The following is a 13437-nucleotide window of genomic DNA, read 5'->3' on the forward strand; positions in this document are numbered from 1 at the left end:
GAGAGATAAGGTTGAGATAAGCGTTATCAATAAAATTAAGAAAGGTGTGTTGACATGGTTTGGGCACGTAAAAAAAAGAGTGAAGAAAGTACAGTAAAACTAATTTATGAGGCGAAGTTGGAAGTATGAGCAGAGGAAGACAGAGGAAATTTTTAGTGATCAAGTATTTCAAATCCTTGAAAGTGGTCAGGTCAATAGTCGGAATGGTATAAAGAGATATGAGGAACGTGGAATTAATCAAGATTGTTTTGCAAAGATAGAGTGGTGTGGCGTTCTATTTTCTCTGCCTAACTCGGCGATCTTTTCCCACTCTAGATCAGAGTGGAAAAAGGTTTGCCTACTTCTACTTCTTTAAAAATTTCTTATGCGGATTTCAGGCAGCTTGATCAATACAATACAGAATACATGACCGCAACTAAAGACATATCCAGTTATATTTCTAATCCGATCAATGCCTTCAAAATGATAAAGCGGATTAGTATAGACTGGAAACATACTGAGAATATTATAAGGAATCATTTACCTGATGGTAAGAAATATCTAAATATTTTTTAAATTAAAACACAAATACAATTGATTAAAAAAAAATATATGTCACTTATAAATGAAGTCATTTAACATGCAACTTTATAACTATAAAATGAGGACTTTGAATGGACTGAAACAAACTGGAACGTCACTGTGGTCCAAATGTATCTTGTAAATATAGCTGCTTTTCCTGAGATTCACACAAATATGGTTGCTGTTCTTAATATTCTCACAAACATAGCTTCTGTTCATGGGATTCTCACAAACATAGTGAAACCTTTAAATCTGATCGGGACCAATCAACGTATAAAAAAAATACAGACATCGTTTTTAACTACTTTTCTTCTCCAGGAATTAATAGATACTAGTATTTATCTATACCTAAATAAGACATTTTTTAATTAAAGAAGTATTTTTTTAAACTAGTCACAGCAGTTTAAATCTCTGTTTTTATTATTATTATTTTATTTTCGCCGTGGCATAGTTAGGTAGATGCTCGACTGAGAAACTGGCGTCACGGGTTCCATTCCCGCCGATTGCTAAATAAATCAAGCAAGATTTATTTTCAATTGGTCATGATGTGTTTTTCACATTTACCTTCCGTATCCTTACTATCCTACCTGCAGACAAGCCTCTAAAAATTGAAGCTTTGCAGGCTATTCTTTTAAAAATAAAAATAAAACTTTTTGAACATGTACTCAAAGCACAAGTAAAAAACATAAATAATCTTAAAACTTGAAATAATATTGAAAATAATAATCCGTAAAATATTTTGTAGAGTATGAAGAAAATTTAAAAAGGGTCCAAGAGACTCAAGTTTTTCCTGATGCTGAAGACTTAACTGGTGCGTCAGAAGCCCTAATTAGGCTACAAGATCTGTATAATCTCAAGACACGTGAAATATCTGAAGGTATTCTTAATGGAAAACAGTACAGGTACATGCATCATATTTACATATAAATTTATTTGGTATTTATATTATTAACCCAGTATGTAAAACAATGTGGTGATGATAAAGGGTCTCTGTTAAACCAAAACTTACCTAAATCATCCATAGATAGTGCCAATAAATTAGACAAAAAGTGATGTGAGAATTATTTGATCCAAATCCAAAAAATTGCAAAGCATGGTTGTCAATCATGGATAGAATGGTGAATATTGCATGTGTGTATTGAGTGATTTATTGAACAGCCTATGACAGATCGTAAGTCCTGTAAATACCCAGACTACCATATTCCTCTTCTTCTTTGTTAAGATGTCAAAATGTTAAAAGAATTTGGACTTACCCAAAATATTGTAATTTTTATCTGTAAAAAGTTGAAAGCTGGGACTGCAGATAAAAATTTTGGTTGTCACAACACCACTACATATGACTTATTTGAATACACCTATTAAACTATTACTTTATTTCTGCATACATATTTTACGACTCTGTAAAATAAAAAATCTGCCTCTGTGATCGATGGACTGATCACCTTGTTTTCATGAAATTAACAGGCAGGTTATTATTATGGCGACTGATGCAGTGTCTTAGTACCATTGGGTGCGGATAAGGGTCAGAATAAAATGGAAAAGATACCACACTAGTTATAGGCTAGATAAAAATTACATGAATTAATTTGGCAATATCAATTTGTGGTAATATCAATACGACTTTGCGGTAATATATCCATCCATTTTTAATTTAAGTTTTACTTGGTAAATACCACTTTAAAAAAAAATCTATTGTGACACATGTTTTGATGCATTCCACATCATTTTCAAATATATAAGGTGTTTGAAAATGATGCAGAATGCATCGAAACACATGTCAAAATAGATTTAAAAAATAATAGTGGTATTGAGTAAAACTTTTTAAAAAAAGAGACAAAATTAATAACAACAAAATATATTGGTTTTGTTTAATATTACCCAGAATAATTGTACATTATTATGACTTGGTATTTTACAATGATTAAAGAAAACACTTCATTTTTTACCACTTGAGTTTTATTATAGACTACATGTTTCAGAAGTTAAACTTCCATCATTCAGGTCTGTATAGTATAATAAAACTCAAGTGGTAAAAACGAAGTGTTTTCTTTAATCATTGTAACATGTCTTACCACAAAGTTAATGCCGAAACAATAAATAAAATACTTGGTATTTTAATGGAAGGAATTGAGTTATTGTTATAATGCATAGTACAATCACAGCTCAGAATCAGCCTTTAACTTTATGGTGCAGTTGTGATGAAGGATTCCCCTCACCTCCAGTTACATAAACACATTTTTTTAAACTAATTTTATTCATCTTATTGAATATTTTTACAGTAGTCCAATGTCGGATACAGATTGTTTCGAGTTGGCGCGTCAAATATACTCTCTGAAGCTGTACTCCAACACAACTGACTGGCTAAATGTAGCCTTAACCAAATACGAACCAGACAAATTTAACCCAACTCTCCAAACTGACATTTTGGAGTATCTAGCACATTCATCATATCTCAAAGGTAGACTCCATCTTATTTATTCACCTCTGCAAGTTTAATAATACAATCATTCATGTATTCATGTTATGAGATATACAAACCAAATACAGTGGAACCTCTTATAATGAGTAATTTGCATAAGAAACAACAAAAAAAGTGAAAATGTTGCTCCCTTACGAGCGATATTTCCCATAACAATTTACAAAGAAAGAGCAAGTCCCTTTTTTACGACATTAACTTGTTAACCGGGACTTCCGCTCCAGTCAAAACAAAAAATGTTTCGCATGAGTGTTTCGTTTAGCGAGTAAGATTCCGGAACGAATTATGTTCGTTATGAGAGGATACACTGTAGGTCACTCAAATCTGCTCTTCATTATTTCACTATCCCTTGATCGTATCTGATATTCATCTATGATATTACGCAAATGTGTCTGCTATATGTAGTGTCATAAACGTATGTATAGATCAATGTATGTTTGATTTGATGGTAAACATATTCAAAACATAAATAAGTGTAAGTAGTGCATTATTAAATAATGTTATTCTTGCCCAAAAATCTATTTTGAAAATAATACTCTTAATACTTAGTTTTTTAAGAAATCAATAAAAAATATTGAAATAAATAACTCCTAAATGGAGCGTAACCCAGAATTTGTGAACAAAGATTTTAACAAAAAATATTTTGAAAATATAGTTTGTTTTTATGAAACGGTTTTTCTGTTCATAGGTGATATTGAAACTGGTCTAAATGCAACTATGGAAATTCTCAAAATAAATCCCGATCATTTTACAGCCAAAAGTAATTTACCTAAATATAAGGACCAAAAACAAAGGAAGGATGCTGGGGAGGTAATGAATGTTACAATTAATATATTAGAATCACACGCGGTTTCTCAGTATGTGCGTATATGTGCAATGTGCTTCATGTCCTCACACAATTTGATTTACCAATATCTAAAATTCAGTCATAACATAGAGTATTTTTTTAATAACGAAAGGTTTTGCTAGAATTATTGGCCAACTATCTTCTATACCTTCACATAAGCGTAAATGAGTTATCATGCATGTTTTAGTTTGCACATAATTCTGTACTATCATGAGATACGAGAATCTTTCTGTTCCTCGGGATGATGACATCAGCGAGACAGACTATGCTCTTAGATAGAAATCATGCTTTAGAAAAGTGACGAAAATACATCTCCACGCATTATCAGCGTGAAAGTGCCTTGTCAAGTCTCTTTGAACATGCGTAGCATAATCTGTGATGCGAAAGCAATGCTTTATGGAATTTCATTAAAGTAATCTACAATAATGGCGCTTCTTATACGGATAATATGCACTTCCGCACATATCAATATGACAAGGTAAAGCAGCTATCCCTTAAGGCAATTGAAAATATTGCAATAATCGTCGATTTAGGCGTAAGAGGACACTGTGAAGCAGAAGATTGAGTGCGTTTGATAGATTTTCTTGCTGAAAGTGGTTTGTTTGTGAAGAAATATCTTCAAAGAGCAACCATTTCTGAAATTGTTTTTAAGACAATCTTAATTGATTAATTCCAGGCATTTTTACATCATCATCAATAGGAAAATTTACAGTAAAAATTAAAAGCAGACCTATTTTTTATACATACCATTTTTTAAGTGAAATTCACTGCCGACGATCTCCTCTCGGTCTCCTCTGATTTGAATCTAGTACTATAGTAAAAATTCTGAATATCTTAAGTTAAAGCTTCCCTTTTCTTAGGTATTTCCATCCTACGAGACACCCAGACAAGCGGTTTATTTTGAAAACTATGCCGAGTTGTGTCGTGATGACTTGGACCTTCCACCTAATATAATGAAAGAGTAAATAACCATATATTTCTTTAATTATTTTATTGCATTCAAAACACTGGATTTGACCTCTGAGGGCCAGATGTCTCAAGAAACGACACACCTTTTAATACGAAGGAAATATAGAAGTCTAGGCATTCACTGGCTTACAATCTAACATTGGCTGACTCGAGTGATCGTATTATTAATACCCAGACTTTCATATTCCTTTGTATGGTCATATAAAAATATATATTAAATTATTTTCATTCCGGCTGGACTAAGCGGCAGGTTCAATCCTTCAGGTGCAGTCAGCCATGTTTTGTTTATAACAATATTATACAAAATTAAAATAAAATAGCAATGTTGTAAAAATAAATTTTAAAAAAAGTGAAAAATAAAAGCGTAATTGATAAATAAATAATACTGTAAAATTTATGAAGTAGATAGCGTAGCAATCTCAACATGAAACTCTAGTTCAGCCGCTATTTGTGCTCCACAAGAAGTTTTCTGATGAGGTTAGGGCTCTTTATTAGCCTTTCTCTGAAGCTTGCCACTTATTATCACATCTCATTGTGATATGTGTGCTGAAGCAAACATACCACTCGCGTATAAAAATATGCTTTGTTTCTTTTGAGACATCTAATATAAAGAGTAATTAATAACATATTTTTAATCTTTACTTAAACTACACTAATATCAATGTGTTATGTAAAAAACTTTTCAATAATGGTTGATATTAATTTCACACCAAGAAAGTAATGTAGTGTAATGATTTAGAGAAATGTATTATTCATTTTAAAATAAAATGTTGTAATTATCTGGTCAAATTAAAAGCTTAAATAATAAAAATGAAAATGATATTTTCTCATGTGTGTGATTATAATCCAGGATTCGGAACCCACATACTAATAAAAGAGTTTCTGCTCAATAAAAACTTATTTTCATCTCACCAATCGATGTCTGTAGTGAAGTTCTAGTGATTCAAGAATAATGTTTCAAAATTGGTTCATATATATACAACTTTCAAGAATTTGAGAAGTGTGGTTGTCAATAATGGATAGAATTGGTGAAGGTTACACGTGTGTAAAGTGATCACTTAAACCAGCCTATGACGGTCGTCAGCCCCGTAAATGCCCAGACTTCCATATTCTTCTTCATCTTTGATGAGATGTCAAAAAATAATATGAAAATAATTTTCACCTTTGCCATTTATTAAGCTTTACATTTTCTCTCACTCAGTGGTACTGGATGCTAAATACTTTACCGAATTTAAAAATAAAATATTTAACAAACTGCATTTCGAAACTACAACGGCAATTTTATAATGCAAAGGCGAATTGAAGGTTTGTAATGGATAAACATTAATTTCCAGTCTCAAGTGTTATTATTCAACCAAGAATCACCCTTTCTTGATATTGGCTCCAGTAAAACTAGAAGTATTGTACTTTGACCCTTATGTTGCTGTTTTTCATGATGTTGTATATAATAAGGAAATTGAATATATTCAAGAAACGGCCAAGCCTAAGGTAAGTAAGCAATGTGTCTGCCAGTCCGTTCTATCTGCCTCCATATGTAGTGGTTAGCACAGTTGGCTACTGTTTATTCGTATAGTATATAATCAAAATGACAATGCATCAATTTGATGCAGTGCCCTATACATCATGCGCATAGGGTCAACAATTAAAAAACCCTTATAAAGAAAGGTGATCAGCCCTCCACTTTAGGTACCAGTCCAGGGAAATATTGAATAAATATTACAGTGAAAAAAAAACACTTATATTTATTTTACCCCCCCTGGGAATTGAACGCAGGACCTCCAGAACGGTAGCCGAGCGTACTGACCATTACACTACGGAGCCGGAGGGTCAACAATAGTGGTAGTAATACATATTTTGTAATTTTCTATTTTTTAGCATTTTTGATTTGTCTGTAACCGCCGATCAATCCAAAAAATTTCCATTTTTGATTCCTACCCAAGCTCAGCTTACAAAATTGTAGATTTTTTAGTATTAAGAGTAGATAGTATTAAGAAGATAGAGTCCCGAGGAAGAAGCTGTTTCCTTCGAAACTGGTCGACATTACAATAGTGTTATATTTTGATTTTACAACAACGTTCTATTTGAGTTATGATAAAAAAAGGTTTCATATCGCTCACTCCTTTCAACAACGTCATATTCAAAAATCGTCAATTTTCAGTTATGCATGTTTTCGGAATGCCCAGAAAATGTACTATATCAAAGCAAAAGCGGCATATTTTTTACTTAATATTTACCCGCTACAGGACAGAAAGTGTTGTTTTTGCATTTTGAAGAAAAGGTATTGTTTAGTTTTTTTTTTAAAATATACTAAATATTTTTTAAATGGAGAAAAAACCTTCAGGTTTTACCTAAAAAGATCTGTTGCACAGTAAAAAGTTCAATAATTGGCTTGATATTTACTTTTAAAACATTGTATTATATTTTTAAACATTTAAAACGTTCTCCTGAAAAATCAAGTTTTTTGATTTATGACGTTCTTGAAAGGAGTGAGCGATATGTCAACAAATGTTTTAGTGTGTTTATCTATTATTAAGACACTAAGGATGGGTGTTTTTTACGCCTGCGGAGTGCTGGCGACAGGATTCAATAATTGTGTACATATAGATAAAACCTTAACAAAGAGATTGGTAAATAATATTAAAATAAAAGCATTACATAATTCCTTCTTTTCTGACTTTGAAATGAGGCCGGCGTAGGAGGTAAAAATACTGTTCCTGTCCTTTAGCATTAATCGACCAAACTGGTAAAATACCTTTCCCGTCCTTAGTGTGTTAATAATATATCATATTAAGAAACAAAATTAATAATAATTATTCAACAAAAAACAAATATACAAGAGTGTATTTGTTTTTTGTTGAATAATCTGTCTTGAAAGTTAACTACTTCTCGTTGTATATTTTTTCTTATTATTTATAATTTTTTAGCTAAAACGTTCCTTTGTTACGGATTTCCACAGTAATTTACAATATTTGGCTCGATACAGAGTTAGCAAAACATGTTGGATAAATAAAGATGAAGAATTCACAAAAGCTCTCAATCAAAGGGCATTCGACATGACTGGACTATCCATGACTTCAGCTGAAGACCTTCAGATAGCCAACTATGGCCTCGGCGGACATTATGAACCTCACGTGGACTTTTCAAAGGTAGAGTAATGCAATGCATCATCGATATAAAATAAATAATACTTTACAAAATTCTGCTCTTGATTTGATAATAGAAATATAACGTTCATTCAAATTCTTCATCCAAAATTTTTTTTTTTTCTTCTCCGTCTTATTCCTCATTGCTGAGGGTTGTGACCCTTGCAGAAGCAATGACTCTTCTCCAGTTATCCCTTGACTGCGCTGCACGTAGCGCTCCAACCACTGAGGTGCCTGCTGATGCCTTAATTTGATCGGTCCATCGTGTGGGGATCTTCTTCTCCCTCTCTTTCCCTCCAGGCTACCGATCACAACTAGTCGTTCCAGGCTATCTTCGTTGCCACGCGCAACGTGTCCAAAGCACTTGAGAATCCGTCGGGTACACATATTGGCCAGAGTCAAGCCATCCAAGTGTAGTTCCCGACGAATGGATTATTTTCTTTAAAATAATTTCAGAGGTCAAAAATGTAAAAATAACTCCTAAGTGGAGAAATTCAGATTTGTGAACAAGGATTTGGACACCCAAAATGTTGTGATAAAAATAACTGGTCAAATTATAAGCTTCATAAAAAATAATTAAATGATAATTCTTTTACGCATCTCCCAGTATGTAAAATAATTCGGGAAGGATCTTTCATACATATAAATAATAAAAGCTTCTCTACCAAATAAAAAAAGACCATAGATAAAATGACAAATAATAAAAATAGACAATTAATTGCTAAGAGGTTTCCATAAAGTAAATAAAATGCTATGTAAAATATGAAGTTAATAAAATTAATAATTCATAAATTGTTTTAGAAAGCAGAGGAACAAGGCATGCATTTACACAACGATCCTAGAGGAAACCGAATTGCTACTCTTATATTTTACGTAAGTAAAGACAATCTGCTTCTATAAAAGTAAACTGTAGTATTATTAATTAGAAATATACATACGTATGTACATTCAATTCCATTTGTTATAATCATTTCGACATTAACAATTCGGTCGATATGAATCGGTTAGTAAAAAATTTGGTAATGGCAAGATCAATCCTTTGTAGTGTAAAGATTTGCATGTTTATCTATAATATTGGAAGTTCCGGATTCAATTCTCTGAAAGTCAAACTAAATGTAACTGATTTTTCACCCTGATATTGATTTAGTATCACCCTGAAGCACAGGACCTTCTTCTTCTATGCGTGTCATGTCAGGTCCTCCTGACATCGACTATTACTTGAGAGTTCTTGTCTTGGGCAGCTCTAAACAGCGCCTCAACAGTTTTGATCTTCATCCAATCTCGTTTATTCCGGAGCTAGGAGATCTGTCTTCTGCTCACACTTTGTCCGCATGTACATGCTCCAAAAAGGACACCTTCCGGACTTCGATATCACTCAGCAACTGTCCCTTAATCACCTTGCTTTCTCATAATTAAACGATCATGATACAATATTATATTGACTTATGTTTGATATTGACTTTTTTATGAACAGTGAAGAATTTTGATGTGAAACTATTGTATACACCACAAAGTCACCTAAACGGCTATGGTTTTCAGTCTACAATTGATAATTTACAATCCAGTTGACAGATGTGGAGCAGGGTGGAAGGACCGTGTTCCCTGAACTAGGAGTCGGAGTATCTCCCCGGAAAGGAGACGCCCTGTTCTGGTTAAACCTTCATCCGTCGGGAGAGGGAAATTTCGCCGCTCTTCACGGAGCCTGCCCGGTTCTAAAAGGGACCAAGTGGGGTAAGTACTACACCTTGTTCAACCCGCTTAAGAGCTTTTTTGGAAGTTAAGAATTCATAAATAAAAATAAAAAATTACAGTAAAACCTTGATCCAATGGACTATTTTGGGGGGAGACGGTGTACGCTAAAGTCGAAAGTCCGTTATGTAAAAATAGATTTAAAATAATTAAAAAAACTGTTTTTGAAAATATGAGCACTGTATTTAGATATAAATAAAGAAAACAAAACACAAAAAATTGTGAATATGTGGCAAATGCTAGTGTGCAGCGTTGAAACCTATGTGTTATTAAAGTTATATATGTTTCCTAGGGATGGAAAGATTGATAAAGACATAGAAAGGAGAGTGAGTGCTGGGAACAGAGTGAATGGTGCACTAAAATCAGTTTTAGCAAATAAAAATCTATCAGCGGAAGCAAAACTGGCAGTACACAATGGAGTTCTGGTTCCAACCCTTATGTATGGAAGCGAAGCATGGAGTTGGCAAAAAAAGGATGAAAGCAGACTGAATGCAGTCGAAATGCGATCCCTCAGACGAATGTGTGGCAAAACGATGTTTGATAGATGTTCGAATGATGAAATAAGGAAAGAATGTAAGGCTGAGATAAGCATTATCGATAAAATTAAGAAAGGTGTGTTGAGATGGTTTGGACATGTGGAGCGTATGAGTGAAGAAAGAACGGTTAAACAAATTTATGGGGCGAATGTAGTTGGAAAAAGAAGCAGAGGACGACCGAGGAAAACTTGGCACAATCAGGTATGTCAAATACTTGAAAGCGGCCGGGTCAGGAGTCACAATAGTAATAATCGTCGGGTATGTATGAGGAGATGCATGAATGTAGAAGAGGCAAAGAATGTTTGCAAAGGCAGAGTGGTGTAGCGTTCGATTCTCTCTGCCTACCCCTGCGGGGAAGCGGCGTGATGGTTAGTTAGTTAGTTACGCGTTTAAAGGATGTATTTGCTAAATAATTTCCACTATCTTCTTTTCCCCAATTCAATCGCTGAAGCAGCGTTCTTGAGATAGTATTTTATGAAAATGGCCCTGAAAAAATTATCCTAATTTATTATTATTATTATTATTAGGGAATCCTCTAATATACAATTGCTCTGGCTAGGTAAAGTCTACGAGCTGGACGACATTATGTCTAAAATTCTAGTGTTTGACGTATGAAGTGATTACCATGGCCGCTAAAAATTGTTTACATGCGGCGACACCTGAATGTCGGCGGCATGTATAATATTAATAGGATATTAATTTTTTTTACATTTGACAAGATGTTTTATCTGTTATATCCAAAGTTCGTTAAACAGAGGTCCATTATATCAAGGTTTTACTGTACATTATTTCAGAGTTGAAAAATATAGCTGTTGTCTTTATATTTCTCTCTAATTTTCATTAGGCTAGGTGTTAGCGACTTCATTGTAAATTATATAGGTATATTCGCACCTGTTTTTAGTTTAAGAAAGATGTAGTTTGTAAATAAAGTTAGTTCTCTTCAACTACTGAAACTTGTCTTTCACTTCTCCGCTCCAGACCTTCGAGACCTCGCCGCGCCGCCAGCCTGGACCACTTCGCCTCTCTGCACCGATTCACGGACCTGTTTTGGAAAGCCCTTTTCAGGGCTATTGAGGTTGACTTGTCGGTCCAGCGCTTGGTTCTTCCCGGCTCGAGTTTTTAGTCACCTCCGTCCGTATCCAGCTTACAACTGGGTACAACGGGGACGTCTAGAACCATCAATCTCGACCGACGCGTCATCAAGCGGTACTTACGCCACCGCTAAACCGTCAGGACTTGCCCCTTCTTGCGCAGCAGAGGAGACCAGAGATTACAGTCTTGTACGGACGGAAGACGTCTCGGACACTATGGTTTTTGGGATACCAGACTTGTATGAAAGTATTTTTGTAATATGTATTTCTGACATTGCAGTAGCCAACAAGTGGATCCGACAACAAGGACAAGAATTTTTGTGGCCGTGTGATCTGGAATACCAAGAAGAAGGACTCATCAAAGAATACCCCAAGCCGATTCTTCGATGGAACTCCGTTAACAAAATATAATGTACAGAATTAGAAAATGTATTTCATTACAAATTTTTACATATTATTTATTCTCAGTGTCATTTCAAAGTGTCATTTAGTGTTTAGATTAACGTAATTGTTATATCTGTTTGGACAAATTATACAGGAGTATATTTGTGTGTGTTAACCCCAATGTTGTGGGACTCTTCATATCAAGGACTCAATTCATCTTGATATTAAATACGATACTGTATGAAACACTTCAGTGAAAAGGTTAAACCGATAAGATAAGTCTTGTATAGAGTACTTGATAATAGAATTGCATTTATTTATTTATTGATTTGACGTTTAATTTGTAGAACTCCATTTTAAGAATTGCATTTTTTATTGAGACCCGATTTGTGAGATTTATTTGTATTTAAACATATCGTAGTCATACAGGAGAAAGTGACCAACCGCAGTTTTTACAAAAACGTGATTATTAACTATTTGACATCTTACTAGCTTAATACTGCCCTGAAAAAAATCCCAGAGCGATTTTTAACTTGGAAGTATAATATTTTCACATGTTAAAAATGACTAACTGCATTGATGTTCATTTTCTTTACAAGCAAAAGTGACCAAGTGACACTTGGACATTATTGCCTGTTGTAACAATTTTCAACGCCATGAAGTTATTTATAGTTCTGTATGAAACATTTGACATTTAAATGTTTCTAGAGAAACAAAGTGACTAAATTCAAAGTCAAATGGCCAGTAGAGGTAAATTATTGATGAAAATATGTAAAAATCAAGAAAGAGTGATCCATATAATGTACATGAATTAAGATTTGACGATATGTTAGATCTCAAATCTTCTTCTAACCCTTATCCGCAACTAATGGTGCATAGGGCACTGCATCGTATTGATGCAGTGTTATCTTGATCGTTACTTACATGAAGGCAGGATGATCACTCCTGCGCTTCAGGGACCAGTCCAGGGTAATATGAAATAAATATTATAGTGTAAAATCACTAATATTTATTTTCAACCCCCCCTGGGAATCGAACCCGGGCTGGAGGACAGAGCACCAGAACCAAACTTAGATTCTGAATCTGAGTCAGAATAATACTTCTTTACTTTTTGTATATTTATTAAAAAAAAAAGTTATGTTATTTAAAAAATATATGTTATGTTACCAGCTAGTTTATTTTCCAAAAAAAAGTTTCTTTCTTAATTTAAATTAATAAAATAAAATGCTTTGAATTAAACTTTTGTATCTGTAACTAACGTTTCCGTTCTCATTCTAAGAATCAAAAGTGACTATCTGCATTTTTTCCTAAATTTATGCCAGGAAAAAGTGACCAACTGCTTTAAGTAATTTTAAAAACTTTAGGATGTAAATTTTCAAAAATATTTTTTACTCATTTCAATATTAGTAAACATCTCTTTTCACACAAAAATAATCACAATCGTGAATACATTATTTCTTTGTTTTTGATTGATAACAAAAGTGTAAAAACGTTTAAATGGCCCTCCTGAACATTTTACGTTTTGTCAGTTGGTCACTTTCTCCTGTACGACTACGATATGTCACCTAAGACCTAGATGTCATACAACACATATTACCTTTTTTGTGTTGATTTTTTTAAAGACTTTATTTAATCATAAGTTAGGAAAGTGTGCTAGACAGAGATAACCATCTTGATGAGA

General features: G+C 33.5%; 1 protein-coding gene across 1 annotated transcript; it reads left to right on the top strand.

The window, feature by feature from the left end:
• Positions 1-2847: 2847 nt before the first annotated feature.
• On the top strand, positions 2848-13437 carry LOC148304760 (prolyl 4-hydroxylase subunit alpha-2-like). Its single transcript, XM_088267748.1, has 8 exons — positions 2848-3019; positions 3726-3847; positions 4745-4845; positions 6188-6341; positions 7778-7999; positions 8798-8869; positions 9562-9727; positions 11653-13437. The coding sequence occupies exons 1-8, from the start codon at positions 2848-2850 to the stop codon at positions 11781-11783; spliced, it is 1140 nt and encodes a 379-aa protein (XP_088123874.1). The 3' UTR covers positions 11784-13437.

This window comes from Brachycentrus maculatus, unplaced genomic scaffold (assembly GCF_059751285.1).
Source record: "Brachycentrus maculatus isolate JH-2025_06_01 unplaced genomic scaffold, ASM5975128v1 h1tg000305l, whole genome shotgun sequence".
In the NCBI taxonomy this organism is placed as follows: Eukaryota; Metazoa; Arthropoda; class Insecta; order Trichoptera; family Brachycentridae; genus Brachycentrus; species Brachycentrus maculatus.